General features: G+C 42.7%; 1 protein-coding gene across 2 annotated transcripts in view; it reads right to left on the bottom strand.

Moving 5' to 3' along the window:
• The window catches only part of CUX1 (cut like homeobox 1), a 358,099-nt gene that overhangs the window by 105,301 nt on the left and 230,714 nt on the right, over nt 1–22,084 (bottom strand). The window contains exons 13-19 of one of the 2 annotated variants that reach the window (XM_083350661.1): nt 21,863–21,911; nt 20,097–20,196; nt 18,270–18,941; nt 13,815–13,880; nt 6,280–6,381; nt 3,749–4,578; nt 601–766 (exon numbers count right to left, since the gene is read on the bottom strand). In XM_083350661.1, coding sequence (XP_083206787.1) covers nt 601–766; nt 3,749–4,578; nt 6,280–6,381; nt 13,815–13,880; nt 18,270–18,941; nt 20,097–20,196; nt 21,863–21,911 — 1,985 coding nt within the window. The remainder of the gene's footprint in view (nt 1–600; nt 767–3,748; nt 4,579–6,279; nt 6,382–13,814; nt 13,881–18,269; nt 18,942–20,096; nt 20,197–21,862; nt 21,912–22,084) is intronic. The other variant, XM_083350660.1, reaches the window with a different exon arrangement.

Genomic DNA, 22,084 nt, shown 5'->3' with positions numbered 1-22,084 from the left:
GAAGGTGTGGGAGGTGCTGTTTGCTGAAGGCAACCGTTTGAAGATCTTCTGCTAGAGACCTGGTCTATTATTCCTGTTTAACTCTTGTTTGAACTTTTGGTTAACTCATTTGAACTTTTCATTTCTTCGTAAATAAATTTGGCTGGGTTTTTCCAGCCTGTTGACTATAAAAAGGGGTTGTCCCTGGCATTCAAACAGCACTGGTCATAGGCTGAAACAGAACATACTGGAGAGATGGGTAGCATATAAATTTATTAAATAAATAATAAAAACGCTTATGTGATCATACGTTTATGGGGTTCACAAACCCCATGCCATTTTTAGTCCTGCATTCCACACATCCTTGTCATCCACCCCCACCCCAAAATGCAATTGCCTTCTCTGTGTAAGGAGTTGGGAAGTCTAACCCTTAAAGTACAGGCTAGGGACAAACTGATCCTCTAAATCAAGATTAAGATGTGTGGACTCCCACAATTCCTCAGTCAGTCCACACATCTTAAAATAGTTGAGGTTGAGAAACAGTGCTCTAAATGAAAGGTTAAACAAAAAATCAAGGAGAACACGATGTGATCTGAAGACCAGTGCAGTTTGTTCCTTTACCTTGGCCTTGGGGCTGCCCTTGAGATGGCAAGACTCCCTGTCCGAGTTCGCCATTTAGCCACAGCTGCATACGAATGAATGGCTCACGCCCCTTCTGTGTCAACTTGCTCCATGGCTTTGGCCGAGACAGCATGTCGCTGACGCTGCCCTGGGAAAGACCCAGCACCTAGAAGGAAACCACCACCGAGGAAGTAGAATTAGCCTCAAGTTTGGATTACAATGGGAAAATCAGTTGATTGATTAATTATACTGGTCTTTACCCAATTTCAGGAAAGCTCTTATGCAATGACACTTTAGCAGAGACATTAAACAGCAACAACAAGAAAAAGATCTATAAGGATTTGCTCAGACCTGGAATTCTAGATCAACTGAATTGGCCTTCTCAGTTCTAGAGCCAAAGTTTCGTAGCTTCTTTCCTCAATAAATTCATGCTTGTTCTCCTCGCCCAAGTTTTCTTTTCCAATTAACTTTCCAAGAGCATTTTAGTATTTCCTACTGTTGAATGATCTGAAGAAAGATGTGGAGTCTAGCACGAATCATTGCAGCTCATTACTGCCTACTTCTGTTTGAGCATATTATAGGATAGCGGAGTTGCTTGTTGATGTTTCCTTATTGGCGCATCTTAATTTTTTTAACTAAAACTTTTTAGTTTGAGTTTCTCTAAGCCAGGGGTGTCAAACTCAATTTCATTGAGGGCTGCATTAGCATTGCGGTTGCCCTCAAGAGGCCGGGTGGGTATGGCCAGGGTGGGCATGGCCTACTGGGTGGGTGTGGCTAGACTGCGTATGGCCTACTGGGTGGGCATGGCCAGCTCTACATCGTTTGCATCAAGGGTGCCTATGGGGGCCTGGGCAGGAGTGGGACAGATCTGAGGGTCTCTGGCAGAAGGAGGGTCTCTGGACCAGGGCCAAGGCAGTGGGGGCTGTTCCCTCACTGTTTCCAGGATGGCTTCGCAGGCCACATGAAACCACTTTGTGGGCCGGATCTGGCCCCCGGGCCTTGTGTTTGACATGTCTGCTCTAAGCCCTTTTCTTTACTGGAAAGAGGAGAAACAAATGTAAGGCTGGAAATGAGATGAAATGGCCTTTCCATGACACTCAGACTATTTCCATCATATGCTTACTCATATGTGATTTTACTTCATTTCATATACAAGAATACCAAAGAAAGGAAGCATACCAAAAAGGACAGGGGGAATGCCAAGGAGTTAACTTTGGTAGGATGCAAACAGGTGGACAATGAAAGAAGCTTCACATTAAACCATCATCTCCAGCTAGTAAGGTAAAGGTAAAGGTTCCCCCGCACATGTGTGCTAGTCGTTTCTGACTCTAGGGGCCGGTGCTCATCTCCATTTCAAAGCCGAAGAGCCAGCGCTTGTCCGAGGACGTCTCTGTGGTCCTGTGGCCGGCATGACTAGACACCAAAGGCGCACGGAACGCTGTTACCTTCCCACCGTAGTGGTCCCTATTTTTCTACTTGCATTTTTACGTGCTTTTGAACTGCTAGGTTGGCAGAAGCTGGGACGAGTAACAGGCGCTCACTCTTACGCGGCACTCGGGATTCGACCCTCCAAACTGCCGACCTTCTGATCGACAAGCTCAGCGTCTTAACCCACTGAGCCACCGCGTCCATCTCCAGCCAATGTTAGGTTAAATAACACCAATTTACCAGACTGAGTTTCTTGCTGTACCTCTGCTGTTTTAAAAGCAATGGACATATTTATGCACCCCAAACTGCCAGATGATACCATTCAGGGCTACCTAAGTTTGGACTGGTATTCTATTCCTGCAAGCACTCTAGGTGGCAACTTATGTAAGTCTTTCACCTGTCTCCAATACCCCATACAGCAAGGGTGTCAAACTGCCGGCCCGCGGGCCGGATGCCTGATGGCGAAACCGCGCCCACCCTATTGCTGGCAATGGAAAAAAAGTTGTGTGATGCTGCGAGTTTGACACTCCTGCCATACAGGAACCTAGTCTTTTATTTTTTGCAAAATGTTATGATCTAAGAATTGGCTGGTTTTCTTTCCTTTCCTTTTCAAAACCACATTCGTGATCGTGCAGCAAAATATTAAAAACGTGTGACAAGTGTCTGGTAACATTCAGTTATTCCAGTAATTTGGATGTAAGGATAAAATGAAATCAGTCTGAGAAGGAGACATGGGCATTCCATAGAAGAAAAGTAGAAGACAGCAGCTTTTGGTTTACAGCATGGGCATCTCAGTCATTATCCAGACACTTCCTGTTGCAACAAACAGCAGAGCTAAGCGACTGGCATCAGTGTTTTTCAATGTCAAAAACTTACTAGTCAGCTCATCAGAGTAACCATATACTTAAGTGGATAGGACTCCCCCATCCTGCTTAGCTCTGTAGAAGGAATCTCAGCAGGTTTTGCTTATTGTGCAAAAATGTAAGATGTGTAACAAACTCCTCCCTCTAAAGAGACATTCAAGATGTGACAGCTCCATCCACTTTTGTATTTGTCTATTCTGATCTGCAGGCATGTAAGCATAAGGAATTTTGAGTACTGCTTGAGTGATGGTGGGAAGAATAACGCTAATAACTTAAGTCTTGAATCTGGATTGCCTAAAACATGTCTGCTTCTAGTTTGCTTCTTTTAAAAAAAACAACTCCCAAGCTTTCCTGGGTCTTGAAGGGTGATGACTGAATTATTCTAATTAAGAAATACAGGTAATCCTTGACATACAACAGTTTGTTTCGTGACCAAAGTTATAACAGCACTGAAAAAAAGTGACGTATGACCATTTTTCCTATTTACAACCACTGCAGCATCCCTGTGTCACGTGAACAAAATTCAGGCACTTGGCAACTGATCCACATTTATGACGGTTGCAGTCTCCTGGGGTCACGTGATCCCCTTTTGAAATATTCTGACAAGCAAAGTCAATGGGGAAGCCAGGCTCACTTTAACAACCATGTTACTACGTTGACAGCTACAGCGATTCACTTAGCAACTGTGGCAAGAAAGGTTGTAAAACGGGGTAAAACTCAGTTAACAAATGTCTCATTTAGCAACAGAAATTTTGGGCTCAGCTGTTGTCGTATGTCGAGGACTACCTGTAGAGATAAAATTAGCTATTGACCCACTGCTACAGAAACCACTGGAATATTCCATTTGAGAGCCTTACCTTTTCCCCAAATATCCTTTGGCAGATGCCGTTTTTTGCTAGCTTCTCTTTGACCTGACGGGTTAGATCTATCGTATCCACTTCTTGGTACATGTAAATCTCATACTGCTCAGGGGTTAATGGAGGAACGGAAGGCTTAGATGGCTTTGATAAAGAAACGATGGGGGAAGAAGGAAGGGGGCTGTTTTGGGGCGTCTCACTGCGACTTGCCCCTGTCACACTCAGTTCAGAGCTCTGAGAATAGGGAGATTCTGCGTTGGGCCACTCTTTCCAATATTCCGAGGAGGAGGGCCCTTGGACTTGCTGGTTACGGTCTGAACGAGCTTGGTTGCTGGCCTTCTCTTTCCCACTGGTGCTTTCCTCCATTTTGGGGTCTTCAGGAGGAGCCGTGTTCCTTCTGTCAGTTTGCACAGTATTCCACCAATGGTCCTTCCATACCCCGCTGCGTCCCAGTTCATTTTTAACATGCCTCAGCACACCTTGTGCTGAGTCAGGCATCCCGTGGAGGTCTAGAAGGGAGGCCTCTTGGGCTTCCTTCTTGAGACCAGGGACAGTCGGTAGGGAAGACACGGTGGAATCCACAGAGGACGAGTGCTTCTTCAAGGACAGAGGCAGGGGAGAGTAACTAGAGACCGAAGAAACTGCAGGCGTAGGGATCAGTTTTGAGGACAAGATGGACATTTCAGCTTGGGATAGAGGGGTGGCTTTTAAGGCAGGTTCAAGGGCAGCCTGCTGGGCTTCCATCTCTCGGCGAGCCTGTTGCAAAATGGAGCGGATAGCATCGTCGGAACTGCTGCTGGTTGATGTGGAAGGTGGCTGAGCCGGCTCAGCTGCAAGAATAAGAAAACAACGACTGATGAGAGACAGTAAGGTAAAGGTTCCCCTGCACATGCGTGCTAGTCGTTTCCAACTCTAGGGGCCGGTGCTCATCTCCGTTTCAAAGCCAAAGAGCCAGCACTTGTCCGAGGACGTCTCCGTGGTCATGTGGCCGGCATGACTAGATGCTAAAGGTGCACGGAACGCTGTTACCTTCCCACCGTAGTGGTCCCTATTTTTCTACTTGCATTTTTACGTGCTTTCGAACTGCTAGGTTGGCAGAAGCTGGGACGAATAACAGGCGCTCACTCTGTTACGCGGCACTCGGGATTTGACCCTCCAAACTGCCGACCTTCTGATCGACAAGCTCAGCGTCCTAACCCACTGAGCCACCACACCATTCATTTCCCCAAACATCAGTTAAAAGCTCTTCTTACAATCACCACTCAGGGTCCAATAGAGATCTGTGCCAGATGTATGGTTTATTATTACTGGTTCAGAAGTTTTGTTTTGTTTTCTTTTTTTTTTTAAAAAAAACCCACATTAATGTGACTGCTATTATAAAGACCCTGAAAAATAACAAGGGTGAAAACTCCTCCTTATCAAAATACTTATTAGAATCCTGAAATTTACCAGGCAAAGCATATTTTCTCACATTTTTATGCCTCAATAAGCATCAAATATTATTAAATGTAAATATTTATTGCCCAAGAAAATGAAAAAAAATTCTCATAAAAATAAAAAGCATTACAACAGTAAAACAAAGTGAAACAGAAAACAAAACACACGTTCCAATCTATCCCCAAACCAGTGCCTCCTTAATAAAATGAGATATAGTGAATCAAATGATCAAATACATTTCTTACTTGCAATTGTGCCAATTTAGTAGAAAATAGAAAAAACAACATTCCTTGATTCTGAAACAGTTTGTTACTAAGTCAGTAAGCAGGTGGATACTTATTGTGATGTCATCCTCATCACAAGCTATTATAGGAGAACATTTGTGAGTCAGATGTAGGCCACAAAGAAAAAGAAAAAATGCTCAATAAACTGACATTTCCAGCACATCCATTCAGTATATAAATCCTTTCAGCACATTAGGGCACATCTTTCTTTTTAATGCATATTTCTAATCTGGACCAATCTGTTTTACCCCATCTCTTCTGCCCACTGGATCTGGGCCTTGGCTACCTTTTTTTGTTATTATCTGCTCTCTTGACCACTGTGATGGAAATTTTTCATCCTACTTCATTTCCCTGTTTGTTTTAACCACCCTTGCCAGTATTTTCTATATAATATAATAGTAAGTTTGAGTTTAAATGTCCACATATTCTTACTTATTGTAGCTTCTACATAAGTAGCTTCTACCCTGCCCACCCCCAACCCCCCACCTTGGGAAGATGTGCAAATTTCCCAATCAAGACTCCCCCAATAAGAAGGAAAATGTTTTGGGGAGAGCTTCACATTTTAGAAGTATCCACAACATTTGCCTGTTACAGATGTTTTTGTATTATTACATTTCATCCTTAAATGATCTGTTTGGGATATCGTAACATACAGCATTTTCTTGAGATAAAGAAAGACCCAACACTCTTTAAGCCATAAACCTTCAGCAATGGAATCTACTGAAGTAAACAATGCCCCCTAGTTCATTTGCTTTCTCATAAGCATTTACTACTGTTTCCACATTAACCTGAACTTCAAAGTTCTCCTACCTGTTTTCTGTACCTGCAGCTCCCTTTTTGCTTGCTCCAGAATGGATTTGATAGCTTCATCAGAGCCAACATCTGTAGCTCGGATTCTTGTGGTAATGTTACCTGAAGAGAGGAGAAATGATCAACTGTTGAGCAACCTTTTGAGAATTGATTTTCTCAGCCACATACTGGTGGCTTGACTCAGTGAATTACTCCACAAAAACTACAATAAGATGAATCAATGAATAAAATCAACAACGGCAGCTCTATTTTATCTGCCTTCTACTACTTTTGCAGCTATTTAGAATTTCAAACTTCTGCTCTTTTAACTTGTCCCTGTTTCTGTCCTCCGTCACATCTCACAAATGGGTTCCTTTCCTTCACAATCACAATTATTTCAAAAAGAATACAAAAGACCTGTGAATTGCTTGTCTGGATACTGGACCAACAAAGAGTTCATACATCTAACTGACACACTGCTTCCGCATGCTGAGCTGTAGATTCTCAGCCATCCAGGTCATGGTTGTCCCAAAGGTGCTTTTTCAAAAGGCAACTGGACTTTCTGCGTATTTCTCTTGAAGATGTTTGCCTTTTTTCCCAACAAACTTCTTTAGTTTGCTTCTTCTTGAATGAGAAGCGAAATGTCTTCAAGGAAAAACAAAGAAATTCGGTTGGCCTTTCGAAAAAGCAACTTTGGGACTAAACTTTAAGTATCGATACTTGGACTGCATGAACCAAGTATCATGATTTGTGTATCATGATTTGCACATCATGGTTCACAAGTTGGTGTCAGGCATAAGTCACTGAGTTGGCTTATCTAGACTGATTTTATCTCCTCTAAGCAGCAGAAGTTTTTTTTCTGGATCCCCATGCAGAGAATCTGCCCCACTTGCTTCTTTTCTGTGGATTTTTGGGGCACAGGAACCAGGACCTGGTGCTTTAGGTACTCCGCTAATGTGTTTTGCCTCATCAAACTCACTGCAAATTTAAGATAACATGACAACATTTGTTAGCCACAAACTTTTACAACAAGGATATCAAACAATATTTTATATAGCCTGCTCTTGAAAGTCGATGGACCAGTTCCATCCAAAGCACGGACAGTTCCTGAACACAACTTGCAAGGCTTTTTCCTTTTCCATATTTTTTTAAAAAAGAAAATCTGCTAAACATTAAAAAAGCAAAATATATCCAAATGTGACCAAGTTTTGTAGACAGGAATAAAAAAAAACAACAGACATAAGGCAGTGCATTTGAATTATTTTGGTCATCTTCCAAATTGGCAATATGCCTAAATAGCATTCAAATCTTCCTTTAAACAAGATATAGCTCAATGCTTGCTTTTAAAAGACTAAAAGTTCAATGGAAGAAGACCAAATGCACTTTAATTGGGGGGGGGGGGCTGCCTAAAGTCCTCAATTATCAAGCGCCTTCAATCTTCCAAATGCAGTAGATGGGAAAATCCAACTGGCTCCTTCCCCCACCCACTCAATTAATAGCAACATCATTCATCAGAATTTTCAGCTTTGTGCACATCATTGAAAAGGATTGAAATATTAGAATAATGAAATCTATCTGGCTCATGTTGTCCTGGCATCCATCTGTGATTTCAGGACTTTTACATATGGAGGCTATTTAGGATGACTGGTGTGGAACATGAGCCAAAGATGCAGGTGAGTGAAGAGTCTTTCAAATTCCCAATTCTCCTGTCAAAGATCCTAAGGCTATGCTTGAACATCACTTTCCTTAAAATCAATTTTTCAAGAACGAAACGATGGAACAGTTTCTGTAAGAAATCCATGTCAGTTGAGCTAAAGTAACATGTTGGAAGGAACCGTTCTTCTCTGTGCAGGTTAGTGTAATTCTACTATGGCTCTGAGTTCAAAATACGATCAATCCAAGTATAGAAACCAATTAAAATAATCCTGCAAAATCACTGTGATTCAGAATGCATGGTACTCAGCAAGAATAAACAACTGAAACTATTAAAAACTCATATTCACAAATATGTGGGCTGCCACAAAGAAGGGTGGGTGTCAAATTATTCTCCAAAGCACCAGAGGGCAGGACAAGAAACAATGGTTGGAAACTGATCAAAGAGAGAAGCAACCAGGAATTAAGGAGAAACTTCCTAACAGTGAGGACAGTTAACCAGTAGAACAGCTTGCCCTCAGAAATCGTGGGCGCTCCATCCCTGGAGATTTTTAAGAAGAGACTGGACCTCTTCCTATATAATCAAAAATAGTAGGAGAGGGGCAAATGCTTCTGAAGCACAGCTTCTCTGAAGATCTGCAGAGGAGATCTCTTGTCAAGTTGTAGAAGTTTGGCCATCTGTCCCTTCTTGTGCCTTTAAGTACAGGGAGCCCTTGACTTATGACCACAATTGAGCCCAAATTTTCTGTTGCTAAGCGAGACACTTGTTAAGTAGGCTTTGCCCGATGTTATGACTTTTCTTGCCACAACTGTTAAATGAATCACTGTAGTTGTTACGTTAGTCACAACAAGGCTGTTAAGTGAAATCTGGCTTCCCCATTGACTTTGCTTGTGAGAAGGTCACAAAAGGTGATCACATGACCCTGGGACATTGTAACTCTTATAAATATGGACCAATTGCCAAGCATCTCAATTTTGATCATGTGACCATGGGGATGCTGCAATGGTCATAAGGGTGTTAAAAATCACTTTTTCCAGTGCCGTTGTAACTTTGAACGGTCACTAAACAAACTGTTGTAAGTCGAGGACTACCTGTACTGCCCCTGGGAGGCATTCAACTGCAAGTTCAGCCTGCTGAAACAGCAGCCTTTAAGGGAGAGGGAGGCAGAAGGACAATCCTAACACTCTTTGCAGTCATCAGAGAAACTAATTTCCCACCAGAAGTTAGTCAACTCCTTCTTTTATCATTCCTTAATTAAAAGAAGCCACTGAACATAAAAGAGGGCATGTGTTTAAAAATGCCAGATTCCTCTGTGCCTTCATTACCCAGTTCTTAATATTTAAGGCAATTATCCTGAGTTTAAGAAAAATCTGAAATAGCGCTAGCAGGCACAATGGTGACTTCATTTTGTTTAATAATGTAAGAATTTATATATCTTATTTTCCTTAGTATTTAAATGGCTTCATTCCCACCAGACCTTAGTACACCATCTCATGGCTGTTTAAGAACAGTCCATTAAAGGTGCCTCACATCTGAAAGATTATCCTGCCCAATTTTCCTTTACAGACAGAGAATCCTATCAGGGGATAATGGGAGATCCTACCATTAGCAGCCCTTGGATAACCTAGTACAGCGATCCCCAACCTTTCTGGCTTTGCGGACCGGTGGGGGGGGAAGAGGAGGGAGAGGGAATAGTTACACACGAGCACGCGCGTCCGCCACTCGCACAAACGGAGGTGCGCATGCGCCCTCACCCACCATTTCCGTGTCCCAATTCCAAATAGGCCGCAACCTGGCAGTGGCCCGCACACACACTGTGCTTTTTTTTTAAAAGCACACATTAAAAGTAAATGCATCAATGCACCCAAGCCCGCACACGCATACTTTATGTGGTCCGGTGCCCCGCTGATGCTGTTCTTTTTTTTTTCTTCAAATTGTTCTCTATCCTTTAAGTAGCCCGCCGTATTATCACTCTTACATTACTTATTTTTATTATTAATCTTTCAGTTTTGTGGAAAGTACATCCAAAATGGCCTATGAGGAAGGGCCTCTTTGGAGACCATCAGTTGACAGGGCCCAGAAGGAAAATCTTTTCTGCCCTTCAGAATATCATTCCCCTCAGAGATTAGATTGGCCCTGTCTCTACTGGCTTTTTGGCAGGCCCTGAAAAGGCTTTGTGTTTGAGCCTGATGCCCTGGACAAAGCCCATCTTCTGGTTGTATGAATGATGCCTGACCACTAGGTCTTTTTGTCTTTTATGTTTATTTTATATTTTGTGTATATATGTATGTATGTATGTATGTATGTATGTATGTATGTATGTATGTATGTATTTTTCTAGGACTTATATGCCGCCCTATCTCCCGAAGGACTCAGGGCGGCTAACAACAATAAAAACAACAATACAAAAGTTAAAAGAAATTAAATAAACAGCCCCAATAAATAAGTTAAACTAAACAATTAAAATTAAAAAAAACATTTTAAAAAACCCTGTCGTCAGTCCAGGTCAGCCTGATGAAAAAGGAAAGTTTTGAGGTCGCGGCGAAAGGACCGGAGATCTGGGGCCATCTGGAGCTCAAGGGGGAGTTGGTTCCACAGGGCTGGCGCTCCCACAGAGAAGACCCTCCCCCTGGGGGTCGCCAGTCGACATTGTCTGGCTGACGGCACCCTGAGGAGGCCCTCTCTGTGCGAGCGTACTGGCCGATGGGAAAACGTTCCTGGCAGCAGACGGTCCTGCAAATATCCCAGGCCTAGGCCATGTAGGGCTTTAAAGGTAAGTGCTTTGGGGGGGGGGGTATGCGCATGGTAGGTGCACATTCTTAGGAAAACTGGTGTTAATGTGTTGACTCCTTAACACGAGTTAAGAAAGCATTAAGAAGAGAGTGCTATGGTGTGACTGTGTGTTGTTCTACCTGCTGCTGCCTCCTCAACTCAGATGGCTACCATGCAAGCCCCGTGATAAATGCAGCTTCTTTAAAGATCCATGGAAGGACAAGGATGAAAATTCCTATCTGAAAAAATGGACTTTGAGCGGTAATTCATTTCATTTCATATTTGTAGATGGATCATCGGCTTTTTGACAGATAGGAAGCAGCAGGTGAAGCTAGGAAAAATTGCATCTGGTACCTTGAGGCGCCCCTCAAGGCTGTGTGATCTCTCTCCCTTGCTCTTCTCTTCATGTGCCAAAGATTGCACCCCAAGAGAAACCTCTGTTGAAGTACTGAAATTTGCAGATGATACAAAGGCAATTGGCCTCATTTGACAAGGTATAGATGGGATTTTACCACGCCTACTATATTCGACAGCAGAGTATCAGCAGTAGCGTACTTCAAGTTTTTTGGATCTATAATCTCCCAGCACTTGAAATGGACACCTAACGTTAGAACCATCATTAAAAAGGCACAACAAAGAATGTTCATCCTGTGTCAACTCAGGAAGTTCAAATAGCTCCAGGAGCTGTTGATACAATTTTACAGAGGAATTACTGAGTCTATCATTTGTACTCTATAACTGTCCGGTTTGGTATACCAAGCACAGAGGACAGGGTACATAACTCCAATGGATAATTAAGCCTGCAGAAAGAACAAGTGCAGCCTGCTCTCCAGAGAAGTCCTGTATATTGCGCAGCTCAGAAGGAGGGCTGAGAAGTTATCTGCAGACTCCTAAACATCCTGGACATAGATTGTTTCAACTTCTCTCCTTGGGATGGTGCTATAGGGCAGTGATGGCAAACCTTTTAGAGACCGAGTGCCCAAACTGCAACCCAAAACCCACTTACGTATCGTCGGGTGCCGGGTGGGTGTGGCCCATTGGGTGGGTGTGGTCAATTGTGTGGGCATGGCTGCGGTGGTAACGGCAGACTGGGTGGGACTAAAAAGTTCAATCAATCAATTCCAACTTTGTGAGATCTTCCCCCCCCCCCCCGCGAGAAGTTGAAGTTGATTGATTGAACCTTTTAATTTTTGGCACATGGTGGCGGAGGCCTAAAGCGAAAAGGTTTTATAAAACCCAGCTAAAGTCCTAGGACTGGGGCAATGGTGCGTGTGCCCACAGAGAGGGGTCTGCGTGCCACCTGTGGCACACGTGCTATAGGTTCACCACCACGGCAATAGGGCATTTCAGGACAAAGCAACTAGACACCGGGAGTTTTTTTCCCTTGTGCCCTCACTCTTCTGAACTTAATTCTCACAGTCCTGTCTAATGTCTATGTGTATTTACCCATGCAGTATGATTGTAGTATTATTATTTATCTTCCTTGTTAACTTTTTTACTTCTCCTTCTTACTGACATTATGATTATTATTATTCTGTTGCTTTGCATGTACACTGAGAACTTCTGCACCAGAGACAAATTCACTTTATGTCTAATCACACTTGGCCAAAATAATGTATTCTAATTCTAGTTCCAGTTCTAATTCTATTCATTTTAGCCCAGATCCTGAAGCAGAATTGTACAATGCAATGTGAAACAGATTTGCTCAGAAGTTTAACTGATCTTGCAAAATAGATGGAATCATGATTATAGTTTTATTTCCCTCCTTTAAAGAATCCATCCCACAGCCAACCAAATAAAGTTTTCTACATTATTAATGTTCTACACATGCAAAACGTGATTATAGGCCATTCTGAATATAGAGAAGAGATCTAAATCTCTGAGCACAAACAACTTTCTTAAAGCCACCAATGGGAGTTAATTGCAGAGCTATGAACCATACTTGGTTCAAAACTAGCCACATTCTGCCCACTTTACGCTACATTGTTTGAATGTTGAATTCGGTCCTATTTCATTCAGGTGGTTTTTGAGCAGGAAAAGCATTTTCAGCATAGAGAAAGAATATTCTACTTCATTCTTTCTTACTGTCTCAAGTTCTCAAAACTTTGATGGTATTTTAGAATCGCTTGGTATCAAATAACATGATATCCAGCTGAAATGGTCTTGCACCTCTCTATGCGCTTCTATAGAAGAAAGAAACATAACTTGCATTGCTTAAGATTCATAGCGGAGTCAATTCTACACACATACCACGCAAACACTTTTCACACCAATATCGCTTTTGACTGTGAACCTCAAACACCAAGAAGAAACAAAGGCTACAAAAGCCAGTATGATATGATGGGCCACACGTCAGACTTGAACCAATGGTTCTGCCACGAAACTTACCACGTGGCCACTTGGTCACTTATACTCTTATAAAATGGGATTGTTCCCAAGGGTGTTGATCCTGAGTTCCTTGGAGAAAGCACACAGAAAACTAGTGGGATTAACAGTAGGGGAGTCCAGCTTTGCCTGAGTGAGACACGGCTTTCTTGGAAGGAGCCAGGTTAGTACAGCAATAGACTTAGAAGGAGAGAAAAGAGGGGACGAGTGACCTTGAAGCTAACCCATGGTTTGTTTTATACTTACTGCACCAGTACAGATATAGCACTGACTCTTTGCCAAGCATTATTTATCATTCCTCTTCCTCTTTTCCTTATCCAGCATCAAGCTGATTTTATATTATCTGTGCACTGGCACCATGTAGATGCTAATCAGGGTTGACCTCAGAAAGAGTGTTTGTAGACCCATAATTGCTCCAAGCACTGATCCTCAGGATAACTTTGGTTAGCACAAAGCACGGTTTGGTCGACTCGTACGACGTGAAACCCTGCTAAGGCAGGGAACAACGGGCTACGGAACTAATCTGGAGAGGAATAGGAGGGAGGAAGTGATTTCAAACATAGCTTGCATGGAGTCCATGTTACAGCTGCACAGGACCCACTGTCTGTTTTTCTCTCAGATTCCAGGCCAGAATCAAACTGCATCCCTTTGTGTTTATAGCAACAACAGTTAAGACGACACACAACTAAGCATACTTCACTTCCCAAAGATCAACCGCAAAGAGAAACACCTGCCTGTGACGTACCTTCTGACCCATTTCTTCGTTTCGGTACTTCCTGAAATAGCCTGCTCAGGTTCTGGCCTGGATTCTCTGTTGAAAAACAAGTTGGGTAAGAACAAAACAATCAGGGGATGGTTCTTCTTATAACTTTGGGCTGTGAGATGACACAAGAACTGCCTAATATTTATAGGGGCTGGGGAGGGAGGGAGGGGGGGGGAAGGAGGGAGGGAAGGAGGGAGTGGATGGTGAGAAAGGGCAGCAGTGAAATCAAGCAGCTCATAAACCTTTTAGGCCTGGCTACTTTGAAAAAGGAAGCAAGGCAGACTACTGGTTAATAAAAGATTATAGCTATGCATCAAAAGAAGATTAGAAAGATATAAATAAACATCTGAAAGGTATAAAAAGACAGAGATGGGCCGGTAATTCATACAAGAGTGGGTGACCCCAAGGAAAGGAACATGCTGCAAGATGCTAGAAACACTTCTTAGCAATCTAGGGAAGTTCTGCTTCAAAAAAGCACACAAGAACCTCCTCAAATTCCTATTCTCTTTAAAGCTTCTCTTCCAAATGAAATCATACTGCTTAGAAAGATAAGCAATTCCGCTTCAGGAATTGGGAATGGGAAATTTCCATTTGCAATATTATTTCATGTAAACACCGGCAAGGAGGTTTGTTCCAAAGTGAATATCCAAAGCTCCATGTAATATAATAAGAAGAAGGAACAAGCCAACCATACCAGTTAGCATCTTATGAAAATAAAAAGTGGGCGGAAATGGTTGACTATCATGATCTTTATTCTATACATCGTGGGTCCCCAATCCCCAGGCCGTGGCCCACTACCAGACCATGGTCTATTTGCAATCAGGCCAAGCAAACGGCGGGGTGGCATGCATGCGCATGGACAGCTCAGCTCGCACAAGTGGTGGGTCGGCGCGCATGTGTGTGCTCTCAGCTTGCATGGCTGGGGGGAGAGGGGAACCGGGCCGTGTGAGTGGCAGGCTGGTGTAGGCGCAGCTCAATTAATTGAGCTGCGTGTGCATGCACATGCATGCTGGCCGGCTGCTTGCGTAAGTCGAGTTGCACGTGTGCACGGGCCTCCGCTCAAGCAGCCAGTTCCCCATTCCTCCCAGCCAGGCCACCAAGCCACAAAGTTTGGGGACCACTGCTATACATAGTGATATTTTAAAAAACCAACAATGTGGTATATTGTTACCTTATTTTAAATTACGAGTATCAGAATTGTGGACATATCACATATTCTGACAGGCAGCTAAGCAGGGACTCCAGTCCCCCAGGCCCCATACAAGAATGAGAGGATAGAGAATACAGTGAATGCCCTTTGCACAGAGGCACTCACATATTATTGTAAGTACTAGACAATTGTGCATAACCTTCGTGTGTTCAGGTGCATGTAACTGGGCTCTCATTGGCTGCTGTGTTAACAGTGCATTGTATGAGAAAATGTATATGGCTAAAGATTCATGTTTTTAGTTCTCACAGTTACAGAGAAAAGATAACAGCTACAGTTGAGTGTTGCCTGCCTGTTTGCCTCTACAGGGACCAAGGAGAACGTTTTAATGGAGAAAGAAGCAGCTCTCCTACTTTCTCCATGGAATGTATTTCCAGCATTTCCCATCCTTGGATGAGGTCTTACGCCATATCAAACTTCAGAGGTTGTTAAAAAAAATACAGCCATTTTATATTCCTTAATAAAACAAGAATGCTCCAGTTTGCAGCATGTACAGACCAGCATTCTTTCTGTCCCTCTGCAAACCCCATCCTTGAATAGCAACCTGGCAAATTCCTGCTTATGAACTCTTCTGCCCTTCAGAATTATGTAGTTTGATCTTAAATGTTATCTTATAAGACAGTGTGAAACTTGACCAGTTTCAACCTTGTGCTATGTTTAACGTTTACTGCAGAACCTCTGAGCCATGTAAGTGGTTACTGCTAAAGAGGACATCTCTGAATCCAAGGAAAACCCACAAGATTTGATGCCCTAGTAATATTTATGAAGGTATGATTGAGACATCATGCAATTCTTCTGTAAAGGAACGCTAATTTTACGAGTGGAATGGAGCTGACATCTCACTCTCTTCTCTCTCCTCTTTCTATGATCGTGCAGCAAATAAATGGTGCTGCTGCTGCATTCACATCCGGTCTGTGTTTCCAAGACCAGTCCCATCTGTTCCATTGCTACATACACTTCATAGTCCCAAGCTACTGAATCTCAAAAGCTGTGTTTTTAAGTCTTTACATTACAGGTATAAAGCAACCACAGCTGGGGCGGTCAACTCAGTTGTTAAGTGAAGTGGTCGCTAAGTGTAACTATGATCTTACTTCAAGCTTTCCTTTCCTTTACAGATCTGCAAAGGTAGTACCGGCAAACGTGAGGACTGCTTGCACAGTTACTTGTTCATCCCTACTGTAACTACAAATGGTTGCTGTACCAGGCAGTCGCTAAACGAGGACTATCTATGCACTTTTCTTCTATTGTCAGCTAATGCTGGTTTCACTGTGCCTATCAAACTGATATACTGCCAGAATCTATTTCACAATTTGCGTCTTGTACCTTCCTGAGGTATCATTTTGTTTTCTGTTTTACTGCAAATTGTCAGACAAGACTGATAACTGGACAGGACATAGAGTTAATATTTTAAAGTAAACAAAGCATATGGCAAATAATTCTAACAAAGGGCATCTCCCAAATGTACATCTGGAGTATAGGTGAACTTTTGATCTTAAAAGATGAAGAAGATTCACAGAAGGCCTCCCAACTTTTTCTCCAAACTGTTTACCTAAGCTACTTTCAACTGAGGATTTGGGGACCTTCTGCCTTCCTTTGCTTTATGTATATATGCTGAGATTACAAAAAAGTTTGCAATCTCACAAGAGCCTTGGTGGAGCAGTGGACTAATGCCTCCTTAAGTAACACCAGCTGCCTGCAATTAGTGCAGGTTTGCATCCCACCAGGCTCAAGGTTGACTCAGCCTTCCATCCTTCCGAGGTAGGTAAAATGAGGACCCAGATTGTTGGGGGCAATAAGCTGACTTTGTAATAATGCCGCTTGGGGTGTGTGTGAAAGCCCTAATAAGCAGGCATATACATAGAATGAAGGCTACTGCTAAGTTTGTAAGCCGCCCTGAGTCTTCGGAGAAGGGCGGGATATAAATGGAAATTAAAATAAAAAAAAATGCAAATAAAATTTGATTTTGGGTGAAAAAAAATGCAAATAAAAATTTACTTAAATCTCAAGTCTATGGACATGATTTTGAGGGATCGTGCTTTCAGTGATGGTGGCCTGATTAAAAGAAAAGGCTGGAAACTCCTTCCATCCTAGGATACTTAAAAGCAGTTAAATTATGCTCCTTGGAGAAGTTTTGTTTCTGCAAAAGTTTTGTTTCAAAAGAATGGGGCTGGAGTGAGTAAAGAGAAATAATGCTTGGACAGAATACATCCCTATTTCATCTCTGTATTCCATGGGCAACCTCTAATTCCATTAAATACACCCAATGAGACTTTTTAGCTGTCCTGCTTCTTCCTTGTACTGTTATACCCATCTCCCCAGCCAGCCAGACTGCCCACTAGCTGCTTTTGTCATATATGAATTTGCATGGCCCCAATAACAAGGGACGATAATAAGTTATTCTGAGTCTAGCAGCCCAATGGACCTGATGGCTTATTGGCAAGAGGGCTAAATTTACAAATGCTCAGGAGAACCCCTGTAGCTAAGACGGTGAAATTTACTTTTTAAAAACTCTCCTGTAATGTATGCTTAACAAACCAAAATTAAGAGGGATCATGTAATGATAAAACCTGCCCTACTATGGTTTGATCAGGCAAGGTAGATAAAGTTTCCTACAAAGGTAAACTTTAAAAAAAAATCAGCTCTCCTTTCATTGCTGCCCAATGCATGTGAGATAGTTTAAGACAGGGGTCCCCAACCCTCGGTCTGTGGATCGGTACTGGGCCGTGGCATGCCTGCAACCGGTCTGCCTATACAAGCAAAGCCCCATCCGCGGGATGCAGACAGCATACAAAACCACGCACTCTCCAGTCTGTGGAAAAACTTCTCTCCACAGAAATGGCCCCTGGTGCCCAAAAGGTTGGGGACCTCTGGTTTAAGAGGTATGCTCTCAATCAGCGTACACGGATCGCAGCCCATTGGAATCCATCTCCAAGGTCAGCCGCACAGAAATGAACACAAGCTGCACGGTGGTACTTTTGTCTTTTTGCAGTTCACATTCCATTCCCATGGAGATGGAGCACAATCCTTAGATACCTATCTTTTTACTCTGCTATTTCAGCTTGTTTCCTAGCAAGGTGTTCTCTATTCTTTCCACAACTTAAACACACACACACACACACACACACACACACACACACACACACACACACCATTCTCTTTTGACAGTGTCTCCTATCTAGACAAACATAGATGCCAAAAGAGAAGATGGAGGCTACTGCCTCCTCACTCACCTCTCTGCCTGCCTTGGATGCTGCGCAAAGCCAGGATGTTCTGCTCATCAGAAAGGAACTGCTTCATTTTATGGAATGGCTCCTTGCCTCTCACGGTCAGCTTGTTCCATGGTTTAGGTCGAGCCAGAATCTCACTCACAGATCCTTGAGAAAGTCCCAAGACGTAGTGTCCAAAGATCCGCTGTCCGATATTGTGCTTGATCAATTGCTCTTTGACCTGACGTGCAATTTCAGCTGTGTCTATCTCCTCACCTTCTGAGGTGCTGCCGGTGCTTTCTGATTGGTTGGGTGACGGGGCCATGCCATTGACGTCTGGGCTTTGTTGCAAGGGGCTTTGGGAAGATATGGAGTTTGTGCTGTAGGGACCTACTGAAAAAATCATGCTTGTGCTTCCCGCTTCCTGCATGGCCTTGGTGTAGAAGGACTGCATAAGTTGGCGCTGGAGGAGAGAGTTTAGTGCAAATTTTCCCGTAGAAGCCAGGGGTAAGCTGGAGCTTGCCAAGGATGAGCTGAAAAAGTCTTGACTTAAACCCGTTGGTGAGAACTGGTGTGTACCATTAGTATTGGAAGCCTGCTCCCCTGCATTGCGGGGCAACTGAGGAGGAGGGGAGGCCGGCAAGGTTGCAGGACGCTGACTCTCAGGCTGGTCTTTCCCTTTTCTCCTGGCTGACCCTACAAGGAAGGTCAAACATAATGCATTATGGGGGATCAAAAAGAAGGGGGGAAACCAAGACCAAAATGCAGAGCTTGCCCCACAAAAGGGAAAAATAGTGCAGGTTGCGTTTTGTTTCGTTCTTGAAATAAGGGCCAATGAAGAAAGTGGTTTGGGTTTTTGTTTTTGTTTTGTGTTTGTTTCTTTTAATTTTAATCAGCCAAACAAGGCCCCCAAGACAAACAACATGCATTTCATGTTTGCACCTTTCTTGTATGTTGCAGCCTGGAGAATTCCCCCTTCCAAATATTAGCAGTAGAACAATGACATGAAGTGCAGTTACATCATTCTTTCGTTTTAGTTTAAAATTCATTGACGCACACGCAAATATTACTTTGGTTCCTTGCACATTTGAGTTGTTCCGATACCCCGCCAACCCCCACCCCACATAAGAACAGACCTTGCTGAGCCCAAATGCAGCAAACATTCATCGAGGCTAAATGAAACACACGCAAGACATAGAAACCACTGCTCAAAGGAAGCCACAGAATAACACAGAAATTACACGCAAGGCAGCAATCACCCAACTGCCCACTGACAAATTAGGCACCAGCTCTAGAAACCTTAATTGGAAAAAAAAAGATAAAAACTCCAGGAAATTCTATCTATTTGGAGACCCCAGTTGTATTGTTCATTTACGGCATGCAAAGCATCCCTTACAAAACAAAACACATACGCAGCCAAATGAAGCCAATATTCACCGCTAATGGAAATAAAGGAGGTCAGGGATTCGAGTGAATGAATCAGCTATGAAAACAAGACAGGGTCTCTTTGAAACGCCAATCTATGTTTTGGGAGAAGTGTGCATGGGAAAATAATGTCACGGTGAGACTAAACAATTGAAAGGGAAGGCAGGCTCCAATGCTGCTCGTCACCACACATGAGAACATTTCTCCTCTTTCACCTTTACCATTTTTCTAAGGGCTCCGAGTCTTAGTCTATTATCTATAAGTATAAGCGGGGACTCCAACATAAGACAAGATCCTTGCTCACCATTCATCTTTCTGTCATTGCTCTGGCCTTGGTTTCACATCCCCTTCCCTTTCCCCATCCTCATCTCCTGAGAGCAAGCACAACCTAAATGATAATTACCTATTTTTCACCCATCCACTTACCGCTCAGGTCACTGTTCGTGATCCGCAGCGTGGCATTTTCTGACTGTAGCAGGCGGTTTTTCTCCAGCAGTAAGACCTCCAGTGGTTTTGATGCAGCATCCTATGGAGGTGTAGAGAGAACAAAGAGAAAACCTAGGAACTGGTTCAGGTTGTTGTCCCGGGACGATAGGGTGGGAATTCAAAAGAGTGCAGATTCTAGCCTATGGCACTTCACTGCTTTGCTTAGTGGCTGTAGAGACTGTTTAAATGCCTCACTAAATCATTTTTTTACACCTGCTTGTCTTTAGACACAGCAATATCAGGGATTATCTTCCTTGCAACATTATGTTTCAGGTTGTATGAAAGAGATAGCTTGAGTGAAAGAGATAACTGAAAGTACTGTAGTAACCAAAGCCATTCCTTTCTCCTTCCTTCCTCTCAACCATCAAAACCACTAAGTGTGCACTGAAGATGCTGGAATCCAATTTGTAACCTATGATTCAATGAAAGAAATACACAGCAAGGAACGCTGGGGATACTTCACTTTTGCACAAGATTTAATTTCGTTCACTAGTGCATTTAGGATTTAAACTTAGAGTTCTAGTTGCTGCTTTTAGAACAACATACTAGTAATGAGAATGAAGTGTGTTGAGATGAATTTGTGGAATTTTCAATGTAATGAGATAATTCTGGGAGTTGTAATCCGAGCAGAATGAGATGCCACGCCAGGAAAACTGTTGTACTGTTCAGATCAGGGAGATGGTTCAAATTGACAATCCCTATTTCTCTCTGAAACTGATATTTAAGAGAAACTGGAGTCAACCCCCTCCACGGTGTTTATATTGTAAATCAGACACGTCAAACTCGCAACATCACGTGACGTTGTGCAACATATCGGGAGTTTTGCCATTGCCAGCAATGGGTGGGCACGGCTTCTGGATGATGCGACCGGCCTGTGGGCCGACAGTTTGACACCCCTGTTGTAAATGGTTTGGCTTTGTTAATTATTATTCATATAATTATCAGCTCAATGCTCATACAACAGTGGAAATAATTGTGTTAGTGGACGAAATAGAAAAGTACAGCTCATTTGTCATCTGCATTAATATCTTAAGACTTGCGAAAGTTCATCTTCATCACAACTTTTCAAACAGTTATCTTTTGGGGTCATTCTAATCATCCTCATACATCTTGCATGGTTTGCAAGTCACAATAAACTAGGTTCAGATAGGCAGGTGCCTGTTGAATCCTTCCACAAAAAGTGTGTGATGATGATCAAATCCTCACCAGTTGGTGTACTACTGTTCTACTCATGGGAGAAGCCAGTCAGCCCAAGTTTCATAAGTTGGAAGTGCATGGGACAATTGAATTATTATTGTGTCTGATCATCTTATAAACCCATGGTCGTTGAAGGAACTTGTGGTTTAGGTTAGACCACAAGTTCTAGACTACAAGTTCCCACTTCAATTCTTGTATTTATTTCTGTATTATTTTCCTATGTAACCTTTATTTATTAAATTTATTAGCTGCCCATCTCATTTCAAAGCAATGCAGGGCAGTTTAAACACCAATAGCCAACACCAGGAAAAATTAAAAAAACCCAGCAGCCACACTGTGAATACCAGCTAACAGAGAATGTAAGATTTTTCTGTAAAAGAAGAACAATAGCTGTGACCACTCACAATTCCTACAAGCTCTTGCTACATTTGAATAGCAAGTTCTCAATCCAAGTGAACATTCAAAAAAATTTATCCAGCTTTGCTCTACCAGAAAATTGAATGAATTACCTGGATGCTTGAGCCGTCAGATGGCGCAAACTCCATGGACTTCAGGATGCTGCAAAGTGGAAAAAGAGTAGAGTTATTTTCCGCTCCATCCTTTCTTAACAGCTTTACTAAAGGGCATTAACACTGTAATTTTCGGCTCTCCAGGAACACCCTAAGTGATAACTTTAACAACTTTTCTTTGGAATCATATAATCTGATAATGAATATAGAATAACTACTAAT

This window comes from Vipera ursinii (assembly GCF_947247035.1).
Source record: "Vipera ursinii genome assembly, chromosome: 1".
Classification (NCBI taxonomy): domain Eukaryota; kingdom Metazoa; phylum Chordata; class Lepidosauria; order Squamata; family Viperidae; genus Vipera; species Vipera ursinii.
The sequence above is the reverse complement of the archived record's forward strand: the minus strand, read 5'-3'. Positions and strand labels throughout refer to the sequence as shown.